The 18,781-nt window shown below is 28.2% G+C and overlaps 1 protein-coding gene across 3 annotated transcripts; it reads left to right on the forward strand.

The window, feature by feature from the left end:
• Nucleotides 1–343: 343 nt before the first annotated feature.
• LOC119685414 lies at nucleotides 344–17,425 on the forward strand. Of its 3 annotated transcripts, XM_038099683.1 has the most exons (7): nucleotides 344–879; nucleotides 3,851–4,452; nucleotides 4,869–5,337; nucleotides 5,847–7,105; nucleotides 9,573–10,550; nucleotides 10,629–11,054; nucleotides 11,199–11,362. In XM_038099683.1, the coding sequence occupies exons 2-7, from the start codon at nucleotides 3,993–3,995 to the stop codon at nucleotides 11,348–11,350; spliced, it is 3,744 nt and encodes a 1,247-aa protein (XP_037955611.1). In that variant the 5' UTR covers nucleotides 344–879; nucleotides 3,851–3,992; the 3' UTR covers nucleotides 11,351–11,362. The 3 variants fall into 3 exon arrangements, with proteins under 3 accessions (XP_037955611.1, XP_037955609.1, XP_037955610.1); XM_038099681.1 differs by lacking the exons at nucleotides 9,573–10,550; nucleotides 10,629–11,054; nucleotides 11,199–11,362 and adding an exon at nucleotides 14,819–17,425 and having other exon boundaries at nucleotides 346–879; XM_038099682.1 differs by lacking the exons at nucleotides 3,851–4,452; nucleotides 9,573–10,550; nucleotides 10,629–11,054; nucleotides 11,199–11,362 and adding an exon at nucleotides 14,819–17,425 and having other exon boundaries at nucleotides 347–879.
• The last annotated feature ends 1,356 nt before the right edge of the window (nucleotides 17,426–18,781 follow it).

Raw genomic sequence — 18,781 nt, forward strand, 5'->3', positions numbered from 1 at the left:
ATACAATGTATCTCTTTCGCAACCCTGCTCACCGAAACGTTTCACTAACAATGAATAATAAAAAAAAGTAATGGAATTGCAACGGATTACAATCTTCCTTCCCTCCTAGTAAAAAATGTAAAAGATTGCAATCTTTCACAAGATGGTAATAGATTACTATGATACTAGATAATGTAGTATCATAACTTCTGTTATACGGTTGAACTTAAAAATTAATTAACTTATAAAAATTTAACAATTTGTAATGGATGGTGACAGGTGTCAAACTTTTTTGACATTTAACATATGTTTTGTAGTTTTAAATAATATTCTGAAACAAAATATATTTTTATTGTATAATAAAAATTATATTATCGTCAGCGTGGACTGAATTCTACATAATCCAGTTTTTTTGTATATGTACATACACAATTTAGACATCTGTCATAAAATCGTATATTCGATCTGTTCTTCATTTGACGACAATAGTTTCTCTTTTCAACACAAACGAGTTTAACCTGATACATTTAACAAAAAAGATTTTACACAACCATAGTCAGGAATTCTGGCAACACGAGTGGTTGCGTTGTGCGTTGGTTAGTTTCGCGGAAATTTCTGTATTTCTTATAATTATTAAAAAATATTAAACAAATATTTTAATCGGAAAAAATAAATTTTGTACTTTATATTTTATAATAAATTATTTAAAATCACGAAATATACCGCAACTAAACATATGCGGCTTATGATTTTGTGAAGTGTTATAATGTACGAAAAAATTTTTAAACAAAAAGTGTAAGGCAATACCCGAATAAAAATTGCATTAACGAATTTGGAAGCTGCATTAAAAATTAAACAATATGAGTGAAAAATCTACAATGCAGTATACTGATAATAATGGTAAGTTTATTATATATTTATAATGAAAAATTTATAAATTTAATAAGATAGATTAATTTTGCAAAGCACTTTTCCATTCGCAACATTTATGTACTCCCTCACTTGATACGATTGATATATTTGCCGCATATTCTTTCATTAGGTTGTTCAATTTGCTGCAGCAAATTCAAGAACCTAAAAAACTAGAAAAAGCGACATCTAGCGTAATTTTATTTTCGCCACAATATGGCGTCTTGAAAGAATAGGAATTGTATTATAAAAAATTGCATGATTTAAGATATAATAGTAAATAATTTAATACAATTACTTTGTTAACGGATTGCCATTAAATGTAACGGGTTGACTAAATCTCATTTCATGATATATGTCGAAGAAGGTCTACTCTCAGAATTTCAGAAGTTATCGATAAATATGATTCATAAGTGGTTGAAAATCGATATATTCGAACATATTTAACTAACTAACGATTCATAATATTTTCGAAATAGCAGTTTTCGAACATCGAATATATGAAACAATTTTTTTTTTTATAGATAAAATTTCAAATTTAATAGTTTTGCATATACGAATTTAAAAATTTAATAATTTTTCATTTTCGAATAAAACGTGATAAAGCATATGTTTATATATCAAACAAATTTTTTTTTTATCAAATCTAATAACATGTTAGTCTAATATCTAATACCGAAACATTACTGTTTACTATGTCTTCGAAATGCATGTTATAGAATATCGAAATTTAGATTGTAATTATTTAAGGAATATTTTAAAAATACTTTTATAATACATATTTAAATCCTTATTAACGTTTTTACGCCAAAGTATTTATTTCAATGAAGAAAAAAATTATTCTATTTTTTTAAAATTAGCATTAGTAGTTAAAGGGTTAATAGTTAGGAAATTCCTTAACTATTAACCACTTAATTACTAAACGTTAATGTAAAAAAAAATTTAAATCCTTAAAAAATCAATACATTATTCATTTATTAGTTTTATTATTCAGATTACTTATAATTAGTTTAATCGTTGAAAATGTTTATACGATAGTTTAATACGAACATTTTCTTCTACTTATTCTCGATTTTTTAGTGCTGTTAAGAAGCAGTTTTCATTTTCGATACTTTAAATTTTATCATTTTTTGATTCTGTTAATTACTTTGTGAAGCAGTATACTTCATAATTTTATTAATTCAATTTAGTTAATGGCAAATGATTCACTGGCAAATGATATAAGTAAATTCGCCGATATAGCTAAGTTCTTCAGATATCGCAGGTTTATAAAACTTTTAAAATTGTAAAATTTTTCGAGTTTAATAAAAAACAATTTGGAATAATTTTATTAAATGTTATGAAGCAGTTGTACAGAAAATTTAAAATATGAAATTCAAACGTATTGATAATTAATAAAAAAATATAAATGTGTACACACTACACACAAACACATTTATTATGAAGTAAAATTATGACTCAAATCAGAAGTGTGTTTTTATATGTAAATTGGGTTGCAATAGGAAACTATATACAATATAGCTTATGTAGTAATAAACCGTTAATATATAAAACTGAATCAATCAGTATTTTGCATTGTCATTAAATATTATTTGTATATATCATATAAATATTTATCTTAAATAAAAAAAAATATATTGTATATATAGTTTAGGATGAAGTGGCGGATTTCAGTGATGACGGATTTGAGTCTTGCCAACGAAATCGTTGTTTTTCAAAAAGTCGGTTCATTAGTTGAGCCTTTATTTTAAAAAGTAAGATTTATCATACACAGCATTTACATACACAATAAGTTGGAAAAAATCATTTTACAAATTTTGGCGTCTACTCTATATTTTATTTTAGTTATAATAAAGGAGTACTAACTTTATTATTTCAAATTAATACTGTTGTAACATATATTTAAAAAAATTGACTCATACGTTGACTCATAGGGAATAAACATAAACATATACTTTGCCCATGCCTCCATTTTATAACTGGTTCTTAATGGCATTTTCGATTGGTAAATCTGAATTTAATTTAGATTTACTCTAGATCGCTCAAATCGATCAGTTTTAGAGTAATCTAAAATGTTTGCAGTAGTGTTAATAGTAGTAGTGTTAGTATATTGTAGAAATACATATATCAAATTAAATCATAATTTATTTGTCGTCCTATAAAACAGCTGCTAATTTAAGGGTAACATTCAGGGTAACTGTGGTGAAATATCCAGATTGTTATAAATTAATCTCGAGTGTTATACAGATTTAACAATCGAAAATGAAAATTGCACTATAATGAATCTTGATTAAAAGAGATTTACGAATTCAAAACGTCATAACAAACTTCAAATGTTTGGATTTCTTTATTTTTCAAAATCAATTATTATAATTTTGAAGTTGATTTCAGGCAATTCGGTATTTTCAATAAACCCATGCAATATTGACTATGCAGAACTGAAAACTTTAAGTAAATATCTTAACAAATAAAATTATATTTAAATACTACCTTAATATGGTTAAAAAACTTACCCATACCTAATACATATTAAAAATACTCATTTTGTTGTATTCTAATATTAGAACTATGAAGTCCCATATTTCATGCAATAAATGTTTAAAAACTTTTTAAATTTTAGATTTTTTGAAAAATCGTTGTAAATAAGCTAATTTATTAACCATATGACTCTTTAATTGTATCGAATATATGTCTACTAATATCGTTTTAATGCAGCCATGAAGCGGGGAAATTATTATAAAAAAACGACAGCATGATTTTTGACAATATCTGATTAATGGTCAAGTATTGTCAAGTATATATAGAGAATTTACGTTGTAAATTTTAAAAGTCAAAATCATGGTATCGTTTTTTTTTTAAATCTCACATCGAAATGATTGTATTCCTACCATTACAAAAATAACCTATAACCATACACAAGACATATAGTAAATAACGATTTTAACGTGAATATGTTTTATAGGTGTGTACTAACCTATAAAATTTCATCGGCGTAAACGTTACCGATTTTGCGTCACTGGTTTTACATGGGTTCTTGGTCCATGATCGGATTATTGTAGTTATTTTCACGACTGGCGTTTGGTTTTAACTGAATTATAATTGTGATGGCTGATTTTGAAGGTGACGATTACCCATCAACTTCGGTGATGGCAGATATTGCAGAGAAAAGAAGAAAGGCAGCAGAAAGGCAACGCAGATATCGAAACAAATTGAAAAACAAGCCAATAAGGAAAGTATACCAACAATTATTATTAAGTAGGGCACGTACTGATGAACAAAGAAGAAAGAACACAGAAAGGCAACGTAGATATCGCGAAAAGAAAAAAAGATTGGAGGCTATAGCCCAAGGGTCGCATGATGCTGATAAATCCGTAGTAAACTGGTATGACTCGTCAATTCCAAGGGTTCAAAAATTTTGCTTCATGTGTAATCGTTTGTATTTTGAAAATGATTTGTTCGAATCATCGTCTAGAAATTTTAATGATAACGTTCAAGAAAATTCAAATTCAAAAATCTGTTCAACATGCTACAGTTTGCTCCTCAAATCCAAGAAACCAGACCAAGGTTAGTACTATACTGAAATCTATTTGAGTTTCCAACTCATAAAACATATTCATGTTTCGGTGGTTATGGCTTTCGCGCACTAATGGTCAGTTTTGAAGTACCGGCTTTCGAAGATAGATTTTTTTATACAAATTTACAATTAGAATTTTACGGTTAATTTTTATTTTTGAAAATATACAGATACAAAAATCAAAACTTTACGGTAATACTCTTTCAGTCTTTATTATTAAAAGAAATTATCCTATTCCTTACCCTTGACTAATAACCACTTATCGTTACTATATCATCTCATTTACAAAATTAAATTTAAAAAATGCTTTGTGCTTGTTTCTTATTTTATCATTTCATATGTTTGTGTAATTAATGTATATTTATATGACAATATAATTAAATTAAATATTTCTTTTTTTTTAAAGGGACACCCTTGGATTTTGATCCATCCATACCCGAAGAAGAACGGCGTTTTTACATGAAAATGTACTCTACTATTGATCAAGTACGAGACAAAAAAGTACACTGTACAACATGTAAAATTCATATAGGCACTGCACCGGCTCAAGAAGAATTCATTCGAATGCATCCTGTTCTGCGTGTTACACATTGCATTAAATGCCATGATTTCTATAATAGCGGAGAATTTAGTAAAGGTGAAGATGGTTCAGAATTATATTGCCGTTGGTGCGGTCAAGGTGGTGAGGTGTATTGCTGTTCCAGTTGTCCATATGTTTTTTGCAAATCATGCATAGTCAAGAACTTAACGAGAGGTGTCGTAGCTGATATTGAACAGAATGAAAATTGGAGCTGTTTTAGTTGTGCCCCCAAAATACTTTGGCCTCTACGAGCACAACATTGGGCACTTGTTAGTTATATTGAAAAACAGAAAAGGTGAGTTTATTATAATATCCACAATCCTTCACTCTGCAAATTTTACTTTGTGCCTCAGTAATCAAGTCATTAGTCACTGATACAGCAAAGTTAAGTAAAGTTAAGTTAGCATTAATTTAGAGTAGTTAGTCCACTTTTGAATCAATTTAATTTAACCAATAAAATTCACCTCTATCAATTAAAATTACTATTTAGTCTGACAGATGTCAACATTATCGACATCTGTGAGCTGCGTTTTGTGTTGTTGTTTTATTTTCATTATTGTTTAATTGTTTAAATAATAAGTCTTCATTTATTTTGTTTTAAAAGTTTTTATTAAAAAAATCATATATTGTCTTTCTATGATAAAAAAAATTCAATATCTTTTGTTTAAATAATGTTCACAAGGCATTTGACGGACAGCTGATCATGTTTCCATTAAAGATTCTATTACATTCTGTTTTTTTTGCTAGTGAGCATTTAAAGGTAATCGAAAACAACTAAATTTTTTTTATTTGTTTAATTTTTAGAGATATATTGGCAAGGAAACTTCCAGAATCTGAAGAAAAAATATTATTTGCTATTGATCGAAGTAATTGCTGTCGGCAAAGTAAAACTAAATGTGGTAATATGTCTGATTCTGTTGAAAGTATTGATTCAATTCACTCAAGAAGTAGTATGGGCAGTACTAATCCATTAAAAAAGCCCTTTAAACCAACAAGTACCAGTTTCACATCATTAGCTAAGCGTCCCAAAACATCTAATGATGAAGTTGTATGCACACCTGATGTTCTAAGTATGTTAGAACCAGATTGTCAGATTACGGTTTCACCAAAACCACGCCCATTGACATCTCCGATCACATCTACTCCAAAAGTGTTATCAGTTCAAACTGGTTATGGCAGTTCAAGTGCACAACAAAATAAAAGTACTACAGCTCCACCGCCATTAGTGTTGCGAAACACAGAAATTCAAATGAGAGCATTAGGCACATCACCTATAATGCGACGTACTGTTTTAAGTCAACGAGCGCCTAGTCCAGGTAACGTTAGTGCGGCTCCAGTCTATCACACAATCAATGGTTATCGTATTGATTTGAATTCTGCTGCACTACAAGACACGTTTAGATTACCGAATGGTAAACTAATACAAGTCAAACGTCAAGGAACTGCAGCAAATACATCGCCAACAACAAATAATACTAATTGGCAACAGCGAGCAACGACACCTTTAAATTTTAATTCGCGTCCTGTACAGATAACACCAGCGCAACCACAAGCACATTACGCAAATATAACTCAACAACATCCTATTTCATCAGCAACTTCCAATCAACAGCCACAAATAATGCGTTTCAATAATTTTGTAACTAATAATAGTAACAGTCCCGTCACTCAAAATGGCACACACATTCAAATGATCAATGGTGTACCAGCTGCGCCAATTCAAGTTCAACAATCTCCAGTTACTGTACGACCGGTTATACTAAAACATTTATTCCCAAATACTCCTATTGGGCAAGCACGTACACAGTTGCAGGAACAAGTCTTCAGTGCTATGGATATATGTCAGCATCTTACCGGTAAAATTCAAACTCTTACAAATTCTAATGCTTACAAACAAGCACGCAATTATCTTGAAGTCAAGGAACTATATATACATCTATCCTATTTACTTACCTATGCCGTTGGTCGCTTTAAGAGCTTACAAGACAAGTGCATAACAGATATGCGTCAACTTGGATTTGGTGCTGACGCTGATAGTTTAGAGAATGGACAGTTAGCTGCAGGTAAGCAAAAGTTTTTACATCGAATATTCTTGAAACCAATTTCAAATAATTTTCTTAATAAAATATTAAATATAAGTTGAAATTTAACGTCAGTTATGACGGGAGTGACTATTATATTTAATATAAACTAGCTATATCGAAATCTCTCTACCAAATATTTTATTTAACATTCAAATTCAACAAGAATTTCAACTTCTCGTAAACGATATTAAATTTTCGATTAAAAACTATATCAAGATATTTGCATTATTATGAAAACGTAATTATTTTGTCGAATAGAAGCGTTTCAATTCATTTTTTGTCAAATAGAAATGAAAAGACAACAACAAAAATTTTAGTTAATTTATTTGATGTTTGGCTGACCATACAACGCTGTTTTAAATATTGCCAAGTCCTCATCATTTCAATCATTTCAAATTGAAAATATATGTACAAGGTTTTGAACCTAATATACCTTGTAAACAAGATTTTAAAAAAAATTAATGTAGATTTCACAGTTGTTGAGACATAAATTGATCATAAAATTTAATAGTACAACACAATTACTATATGGGTAGTACTATAGAGTAAGTTCATATATTGTCAGTATGGAGAACTACTCATCACATTTGGCATCTTGCAATTTATATCTTTTTGAAAAAATACATTTGATGATTAAAAAAAATAACGATTCTAAGAATGGTCGGCTTTACGTCCCAGAGCTACTCATCGAGTGACGTCGACTTACACAAGCAGATCCTTGCAAGCTGCTTTGAAACTTTTTAAATAAATTTAATTTTGTGTTCGATTATAAGTAAATGGAATATTATTAACAGTGTAAGTAAAAATTCAGTTTTGGACGACTTTTTCTAATTCAATCAAACTATTAAACTATCAATTAAACAATTAAAACTATTTTTAATTGAATCATTACACTCCTTTCAAATATTCTGTTATCAGAATGTATTCATATTTAATAATATTTGAAATAACTTATTTACCATTTTATGGTCTGATGCCAAAGTTCTGAAGCAAAAACAGCTGTATGTGCTTCGCTCCATCTTGCATATAATATATATTTTTCAGATGATGGTTTTCCATGACTTCTTTTTCTTCTTTGGCACTAACGTCCAGTGTGAACTCCCTTCATTGAGTTGAATCTACTGATTGAACGTTTTCTAGTTAATGATGTCAAGGATTCTAGCGCCTCTGTAAATAGTGTCTCTCTATTTTATTTTGATCAACCTTGCTTTCTTCGTTCTCTCTGTCATCGTTCTAAGTTTTCCACATTTTGGCAGCTAAATTCGATTTCAATTTATACATTTTTTTTCGTATAGCTAGTTTCGATAAAATGTATCTGATTGTTATTGTAGCAGCGCATCACCCATTGAGTGATTAGATTCATTTTGAGAGTTATTCTGTATGTCCGGGTTTATGTATATCTCCTACTTAAAGTACCGCTAGGGTGTTTATTGTGAGATGTTCTTATCGTATTAATTTGATTATTTCTATGAAAAAGAGTATCTACTACACAATGCGTATAGTCATTATTCAAGACCCACTATATTTTCGAGAGTTTTTCGGCTTGTTTCTGTGTTTAGTCTTCTTTTATAATTCATAGCTTTTTATATTTACTTTTTAATTAAAAATAAAGTAGTCTGAAAATATAACAAATTTCTGGCATTAATAAATATTTAAGTGGATGTTTACACAATTTTAATAAAACAAATGTTTAATATTACAAATATATAAGTGAATACTTAAAGAATTTTAAAATGTTCAAACATATCGCGTTTAAACTTTATGTATCTTATATCTATAAACTGTACATACATATATATTATATTATAATAAATAATAATATATTTATAATTATGTAAATATTATATAATATATAGTATGTATATAAATATGTTTATGCTATACTATAGTATTCATCTTTATAATAAATATACATATATATAACGCATACGTATGTAATGTACAGGACCGTTTTAGAAAACTATCGGTAAAGAATTTATATATCTCGTGTATTTTTTTTTATTTTGTTTATTTAGTAAATCGTTTAAAATCATTGTCTTAAGCCAATTTTTAAATCACATGGACTTTTAATATATTTGTTATAAACGAAAAAAAAAATTATTTAAACCTAGTGTACTTAAAATATTAAAAAAATTATAAGAAACAACGTAAGTATCCGATGCTGTAATCTCTAACGAGTTCCATTTCATTGACTTTGGGCATTATAGATTTAAACATTAAAATTTTTATTAAGGGGTGGACCATGGACTATAGCATTGAGATCAACACAAGCATACTTTATGCTGTTTTTGTTTTTACAATTTGCAAATAACGAAACGTTAATATGTTAATTTTAAATTTATTAAAATATATGGTATATTTTTGGTCCATGTGTTGAAGAATGTTTAAAGGCAATGAAATAGAATTTAATTTTTTTCTATATACTAAATAATTACATTTATTTTAGGTGTTGACTATGTATGCTATGGACAATTAGAGGATGTGGATTTATTTAATACGGGCTCCAATAGCTTCCATAATCAAGTGTACAATTATCGTAAAAGTCTACATGCAAATCTAAAGGATGAAGACCATAAAGAATCTTTAGAACCCTACGATAATGGTGAGAATAGTTTACTCCGTGAAGCTGATTATGTGGATGATAATTGGCAAATGGATCAAAATGATGAGGTACAAGAATGTGATGATAATGACGAACCAGAGGAAACATATATGGATGCTGAAGAAGATGCTGATGAAGCAGATGAATCATTTCAATATCAAAATTCTGGATATTTAAATGAGACAAGTGCTCGAAGGAATACTGAAGATGTCATGAGTCGAGAAGAGGAATCGCATGCCTTTGATCGTAAACTTTCAACTCTGATAAAAGAATACCCTTCAATTTGGTGTACTAGACATCCGGATTATGGTAATTTCGAAGTAACACGGAAACAATGGCGTAAAATTCAAAGCAATTTTAAACGAAGTGATGATATAAAATTGCGTTGGAAAAATATACGAAAACGTTATGTTCGAATTGAGCGCCGATTAGCAGAAGGAAAACGCTTTAATGGTTATTTCGATGAATCAACATCATTTTTAGCTAATAGAGACTTGGCTCTAGAAGATTGGATTGATACTACTCATGGTGACGAAGTCAGAGGAACCTTTGATGAATCACAAACTGAAACATTGATAGAATTGGCGAAAAGAAATGAAATGTTGTGTAAAAAAGAAGAACTTGAATTGCAACGTCATGCTGAACCATTGCGTCATCCTGTAAAACCAATAGAAATTCGGTCGACTGATTTAAAAATTATATCTTTTGTAACTGGTCATCAAATTTTGTGGCGAAAACCTTGTAATAAGGAAACAATGCAAGAAGATGAGAAAAAATGTCAGTACTTATGGGCACGTTTGACGAAACTGGTTCAAAGTACAAGTAAGTTATATTAAAAATAATATAGTAAGAAAAAAGTGTATGTTCTAATTGGCTTAAATTTTTTTCTTTCTGTTTTAGATGTTGCCATGACTTATCAAGATGTTGTTGATCGTTGGGCACATCTATATGAAATGTATAAAACTTTCCGTTTGAAATCTATAAAAGATGAAACAATACTTGCGAATCTGGAATTAAAGTATGCAAAATACTTAGCCAAGCTATTTTTTCTATATAAAATTGATGAAGAGGACCTCAAAAAAGAAAATGAATTAGATGAAATGGATGATATACATCTAGATAATTCTGATAATAGTAATGATAGCTATGCGCATGATTCTACTAAATTACAAGATATGGAGGATGATAAAGAATTTTTACTTGAACTTGTACATGCAATGAAAAACTACCCCAGTTTATGGGATATACATAATTTGGATTTTAACAATTATAAAATGCGTGAACAACATTGGAGAGAAATCGAGACAAAATTACAGGATTTCAAACGTAATATTAATACTTTTTAGTTGATAAAAAGCAGTAGTACCTGTATTTTTATTAAACAAAAACTAAAATATTATGTACTACTGAGTCAAAATTAATATATATATAATTTATTCAATACAAATAATTTTTAATTATATATTTTAGGTGATTTGAAAACAATTAAATTACGTTGGCGTTTGGCAAAGTTTAGTTACATGTGCATACGACTCGAAGATCACATCACAACAGAAGATAACACCTATTCGAAATGTTTAAAGAACTTGCCTGTAGACGAAATGTCATATTTATGTTTCTGAAAAAATGAAAAACTGAATTAATTTGAAAAATATCTATTACTAAGTAACTTTAAAGTTTAGGTTACTTTACATAAATTATGTATTTTTTGAAATAATTAATCTTAAGATTCGATTGATAAATTTAAGACATATAAACATAATAAGCTTAAATATACATTGTGACCGAAAGGTTTTCGGAAATTCTCATTTAAAATTCGCGCGCTGTATATTTTTCGATATTTTAAGTTTATGTAGTTTGGCAGCAACTGTCCTTAATTACTATGCCAAAAATGAGCGCGATCTGTCAGGACAGTTCGTTTACGGCAGCTGTTGAAACCAGTTCACCTCAGTAGTGCGTTGCGAAAAAAACAATGGAAAAAAATATTGAACAAAGAGTTTGCATCAAATTTTGTTTTTCGAACGAAATTTCGTGTGCAGAATCGTTGCGAATGCTACAAAAGGCTTATGGGGAATCAGTTTTATCGAAAACTCAAGTTTATGAGTGGTACAAAGCCTTTCAGGACTGTCGTACGACCGTCGAAGACATGCCGCGTTCTGGACGACCTTCGACCTCTACCACCGACGAAAACATTGAAAAGGCAAAGGAAATCGTGTTCAAAAATCCTCATGTGAGTGTTAGAGAGATAGCACGAGAGCTAGGCATCGGTCGTGAGATGGCTCGTTTGATTTTGGTGGACAATTTGTGTATGCGACGTGTCAACGCCCGGCTTGTTCCGATTCACCTCAATTTGTTCAACATTATCAACGATTTTAAGGCCAAACATTCAATAAATACCATCGAACAGCCACCGTATTCACCTGATCTTGCACCGTGTGACTTTTTCCTGTTTCCCAACCTCAAATTACCACTCAGAGGAACGCGTTTTGAATCCATAGAAGACGTAAAACAGAATTCGCAGAGGGAACTCAAAGCCATACCGGAAAGCGCCTATAAAATGTTTGATGTGGAAGAAACGTTGGCATTTGTGTATCGCTTCTAATGGAGCATATTTTGAAGGAGATAAAATAAATATTGATGAAGGTTAAGAATTTTGCGTTTTATTTAAAATTTCCCGAAAACTTTTCGGTCACAATGTATAGTATATATATTTAATAATATTTTAAAGTATATTAATATAATTACCAATAATACATAATAATCTCAATATTCTCGATTTAAGATTTAATGTAATATATATCATTATTATTATTATTATTGCAATATTTGTAAGTTTATTTAACATTATAAAATTCCTTTTAACGATTCTTAGAGATAAATAATATAGTATATTATTATCAATTTAAGTATTAATATATATTATTACACAGGTTATTAATAATATAAAATAAAATGCATATTATTATATATTTGCGATCATTTTATTTCTAAATGTCTATTTTTAAATCAATATTTTGTTTAATTTTATAATGTTTGTTGATATTGAATTTGAACCGAAAACCGGAACCTAACCAAAAAAAATATATCTGTTTATTTGGGATCAGTACCGTTTAGTTTGGTACCTCAATATATACGCACATTTTTTTTCTGTTTTTAAGCTTTAATATATTGAGTTTGACTAAAGAGTTAAAGAATATTTTTTATTTATAAACATAGAAGTTTATTTTTTTCGTTTTTTGAATAAATTCGTGAATTGTGCTTTTTCAAAAGAATTAATAAAACAATGACAAAAAAAACTTAGTTGTAATTGAAATATTTTAAAAGTAATTACTCGAAACTGAAACGACCACTGATATTTATCCGAAACCAAACCGAACTGATATATTTTTTTTAATTAAAACTGGATTAAACAAAATTCCAAAGCATTGGTTTTAGTTGAGACAAATTTATTTCGAGTTTAAATCACGAATAAACCAAAAAGATATTTTGTTACAAAAAAATAGTATATAAGCTTATAAATCTCAAATATGTATATCAAATGTCAATAATTGCTTAGAGTATTATAATAATAAGTTCACGTATATAACAATGAAAATAATATAAAAGTGTATATATATAATCTGAAGAAATGCCCAACTAAATGTGTAACGAAATTTCTTACCAGTTAAAGAGGGTGATTAAATCAGTACTATATATTTGCTAAACGTTATGGCATGCATTTTTTTTTTTGGTTTTGTTTTTTTTCATCATATTCCCATCAAAATTAACATTTACGTTTACAATGATCATGGAAAGAAAAAGGCAAACTTTAAATTTCAATAACGAAAGTTTTATACAGCTTTGCCGCGGGAGGTTAAAAAAACATACGTATTGGTTCTAATTTGACCGGTTCCGAGTTCTAAGACTGGCACTTGTAGTCCCAGAATTATATCGGACTTATAGAACCAATTTACCACAACGGGCCATTATTTGTGCTCCAGTGGGCTTTGTTGGTATACAAGGCCGCCACTCCAACCTGTAGAACTAATGAATATTTTCTAAGTCCACTGATGCTGAGTTTTTGGCAAAACTCGAAATATTCGTATGGTGAATCAAAAAATTCAATAATAAAATTTTGTTGCTGTAATTCACTGCTATTCTAAAACTCATCAATTAAAAAAATAATCAATCGGGTTAAGTTTTTCGTATTGCGTGATATATATGGTAAACATAATCAATTGCGTCAAATGGTTGTGTTTACAATGTTGATAATCCAGCCCATCAAACAAATAAACAAAATGTTAAAGATATAGATGACCAAAGTGTAAAAAAAAAACAAAAACAATAAATTAAATAGCATTTTGAAGAAGTTAGAAAATGCATTTCAAAGCGGTCAGTCGACATAAGCACTCGACTGGTTATGGGGTTGAATATATATATGGGTGTTTGGCAATCCTCGAAACAGCTGTATGGTTAGCCAAAAATTCGATTAATTAATGAATTATAAGAAATTTATGTTGTTGTGATTTACTACTGTTCCAAATACGTCAACTCAATATTGTCATATCACATTAATTTCTACAATAATTAGCAGTTTGCTGTATTAATATAAGTGGACCGTATTTTTTTGAAAAAAAAAATTGCTGGAGTTACTGTAAATGGAGAATGCTAATTACAGATTCTCTATAGGATGATTTATGTGATTTTAACTTATAAAATATAGAGAGAAAAGTTCAAAATATATAGCTCTTATTTAATCACCCTTAATTAAATTTTAAAATTAAATCATTTTTTAAGCGCTTAGAAATAATATATTTCTATAATAAAGCTATTTTAATTATGACAAAACAGACAAAATTTAAAACTTTATTAATATTAAACATTTATATTATTATTATTAAATTTATATAGTTTATGTTGACTTCAAAAAGTGTGAAAAAAAAATATATTGAAATATTGTAAACTCAATAATAAGTGAATTATAAAAACATAATAAATGGAAAAATTGTGTTTTAATTTTTATATACAGTTATTATATAAATATATATATATATATAAACTTATATATACTTAATATTTTCAATTACTTAATAAATTCTTTAATATTTCAGATAAACAAGCATCAGACGATGAAGATAATGAAATAGAAATCATAGAGCCCAAAACGGATACAATCAATTTAGACTCAGATAATGAAGATGATGAACCAGTTAAAGCACTAGTGGCGCCAAAAAATATTCTTATAGCTGATACAACAACAACAACTATTCTTAAAAAGAAAATCTTATTACCAACAAATACTAAGTTGCAAATCGTACAGCAAAATCCAATGCAACAGATTCAAATACAACAAAATGCCATACATATTAATCCTATAACGAAAAATACACTACAAGGGACTTCAATACAGTTAAACACATTACAACAAAATCCAGCACAACAAATTCCTGTGCAATCATTACTGCGAGAAACTTTACAACCACCAGAAGAAATAGATTTTGTGACCGCTGCCCAAAGTTTTCTAGCTAGTATGCTTGATATTGATGAAAAAGAGCAAAATGTAGCGCCATCTTCAGGAGTTCTACAAAGAAAACAACCACGAAAAAAGATGACAAATAAACCGAATCCAACATTAATTAAACAAAAACTTATGCTAGAACGTGAACGTCTTGAAGAAATGAAACGTAGTGATACGAAACTGAAAATGGAATGTAAGGTTGCAATAAAAAAGGCTGAAGACGAATTTCCAAATATAATAAATATGTTGAATGAAAAAAATGCAGAAACAAAATCTGATCTTGAAAAAGAAGATAATAATTCTGCAGAAGTAATCGAAGCTAATCGAGATAATGATAGTTCTGTAGAAGTAATCGAAGCTGAACAGGATAATGATAGCTCTGTAGAAGTAATCGAAGCTAAACGAGATAAAGATAGTTCGGTAGAAGTAATTGAAGCTAAATCAGATAATGATAGTTATGCAGAAGTAATCGCAGCTAAAGGAGACAATAATGAATCTATAGAAGTAATCGAAGCTGAACCAAATAATGATAGTTCTGTAGAAGTAATCGCAGCTAAACGAGATAATGGTTCTGTAGAAGTAAGCAAGCCTAAACGAGATAATCGTTCTGTAGAAATAATGGCAGCTAGTGAAGAGAATAATTCAAAAATGGATTTTAATAATTGTACTGGTATTTCTGCAGATGTTGATATCGAACCTACTACAACTGTGACGACGAAATCAGATACTTTGATACAAAGTGTATGTGATAAAAATACGTCTCAAAAAGATGAATTTATAATTACTTCAAGTGAAAAAGAAATAAAAAGTTTAAATACTGAACCAACTGAAAAAATTGTTTGTCTTGATAATATAAAAGATGGACAGAACGGTCAAATATCGGAAACCGAGGAAAATCGTAATAAAAATGAGGAAAATATCATTTTAACGGATATTGTTCATTCTAATTCAGAAATCGAAAGCACACAAACTATGGAAGTAGATGATGACGATTTAATTGAGTACATAGAAGACAATATTGTAAAACAAAATCCCAGAATAGGTGATAATAACGATACTGAAAATAGTGTAGAACAAAAAGAAATGGCAATTTGCAAAAAAAATGATCCTGAAGGTAATGTGGTGCAAGATTCAATTCAAAGAGTAAAAATAAATGATTCGGAAAGTAAAGTAACATCTATATCAGATTCTAATAAAGATACTAATATTTGCGAAAAAATTGATACGGAAGCTAAAATATCATCAGCGTCAAATCTAACTAATGAAATGGAAATTGACGATAACACTAATTCCCATAGTAAAATATCATCAGCATCAGATCTGAATAAAGAAGTCGAAAGTTATGAAAATACTGATTCGGAGGATAAAATATCATCAATTACAGATTCAGCTGGAGTAGTTGAAATGGGCGAAAAAACTGTTTCGGAAGATCAAATATCATATATATCAGATCCAACTGAAAGAGATGAAATTTGTGAAAAATTTAATTCGGAAGATAAAAAATCATCAACGTCAATTACGGAAGTGAAATCATGTGAAAAAATGAATCCTGAAGATATAATTTTGTCAGAGGATAAATCAAATGAAAATATACATAATTATAAAAAAATTAATTTTGAAAATAAAATCTCATCAATCTCAGAGATAGTTAATGAAGTGAATATTTGCAATAAAACTGACACGCAAACTATAATATCATCAGCGTCAAATTCAATAAAAATTTCCGAAAAAAATGATTCTGATGGTAAAATCACATCAATGTCAGAACCAAATACAGAAACAGAAATTTGCAAAGAAAGCTTTACTGAAGATAATATATCTTCAGTATCAGATTCAATAAAACAAGTAGAAGATGTAGGGACTTTAATGGAAATTGATGAAACCATTACTGAGGATGAAGCGGTAGATGTAAATATGGAAGCAGAAATGCATGTGGATAAGGAAATTGAAGAATTATTACAAAAAGACACAATTGAAGGATCTCAAACCGAATCACACAGAGAAGATTGCTCAAGAACAAAAGATGTTGAAGTTACAAGTACAACGGTTGAAACTGAAACTTTTTTAAATTCTCCAGATCTATTTAATGATCTAATCGAAGTTGATCCGGAATCAATGTCTTAATTCAAGTTTTGCTCTTTATTCTTCTATTATAACTAAAATATTCATTTATTATAATTACTGTATTTGAATACACAATTTAAACCTATTACATTTATATATTAAATAATTTCAAAATATTTTTTTTTTTCAAATAGCTTAAAGCAATTTAGTTTATTATATTTTATAATTCTGTGTACATTGTATATTAAAATATATATATAAAAGATATTTTTTTTTTATTAAATAACATATTAAGTAATCAATATTGAATTATATGTAGAAATAAAACTTATAATTTGGCTTCTTTTTATAATTTATCATATAATAACTATTGATACTTATTTAAATATTTTAAGAAAATAAATTTTTAAGAAATGTAAATTCGTAAGCTAATATAAATAGTTGTTTTTATTTCAATAATAAAGTTAATTTTATAGAATGGAAAATATTATTTTTAACATGGAATATATAATTAATTCTTTTATTTAGTTTGTAATTTATAAATTGCTTCTAAAATTATTTACTACTTAAAATTGTACCATATATCCAAATTGTTTTATTGTAAGACTATCTAGAAATAAAAATAAATAAGAACATTTTCATGAAATGTTTTTTAGGGTTCCTTTTTGTATATTTTATTAAATTTTAAAAAATTACCCACTTGTTATTACTTTTTATTTGATTTGTTTATATTTAATATAAACGAATATTATGGTTGTACACGATCCCATTTGCTGAGTTTGTGTTAAGAATTAAACATATTTTCTAAAACAACTTCAGTAAGAATATGTTACTTTATACTTTTTAACAGATTAAAGATTTTTAGTATTAATTTTTATTTATTGAAATTTTTATTATACTATTTATATAATTATATCATTGTTTTATAATTTTGTTTAAAAATTTTATATGCTTCTAAAACAACGTAGCATTTTCTGTTTCACTAAATACAATAATATATAACGATTTTTTAATATTAATATACACTGCAAATTATGTTAAAAATTATATATATCCATATGCTATATAATATATAGATATATTCTATATATAGTAAGAATAATAAGAAAAAATTTTATACTTGCCGTTATGTCTTCATAAAACAATATATATATCAAAAACCTAAGTAATAAATAAAAATATAGTCAAAAAAACATTAATACAATGCCAATAATTGAAATTTAACAGTGTGCCGTACTGTACATTAAATGTACCGTACTGGCAACTTGCGAAAATGTTTCGACTTCTGCTTAACTGTAAGCACATTTGAATAACCACTTCCAGAATTTGGAAAGAAATTTTTTAAAGATAATTAATATCATTGGCGTAAGTAACGGGAACATATGTGAAAGGGAATAAAGCGGACTAGGGCAATTCATATACCAACTATTACAACTGTTAGTAAAATAGCCAAAATTTGGAACGTACTTGGTATATAACGTATGTATGTAAA

Source organism: Teleopsis dalmanni, chromosome 2, assembly GCF_002237135.1.
Source record: "Teleopsis dalmanni isolate 2A chromosome 2, ASM223713v2, whole genome shotgun sequence".
NCBI lineage: Eukaryota > Metazoa > Arthropoda > Insecta > Diptera > Diopsidae > Teleopsis > Teleopsis dalmanni.

What these genes read in the sequence shown, in the direction of transcription:
- LOC119685414 (XM_038099681.1), top strand. Translation starts at nt 3,993, where the DNA reads ATGGCTGATTTTGAAGGTGACGATTACCCATCAACTTCGGTGATGGCA. An exon ending in ATCCAAGAAACCAGACCAAG is followed by an intron (nt 4,453 to 4,868) that starts GTTAGTACTATA and finishes TTTTTTTTAAAG; the next exon opens with GGACACCCTTGGATTTTGAT. An exon ending in TATATTGAAAAACAGAAAAG is followed by an intron (nt 5,338 to 5,846) that starts GTGAGTTTATTA and finishes TTTAATTTTTAG; the next exon opens with AGATATATTGGCAAGGAAAC.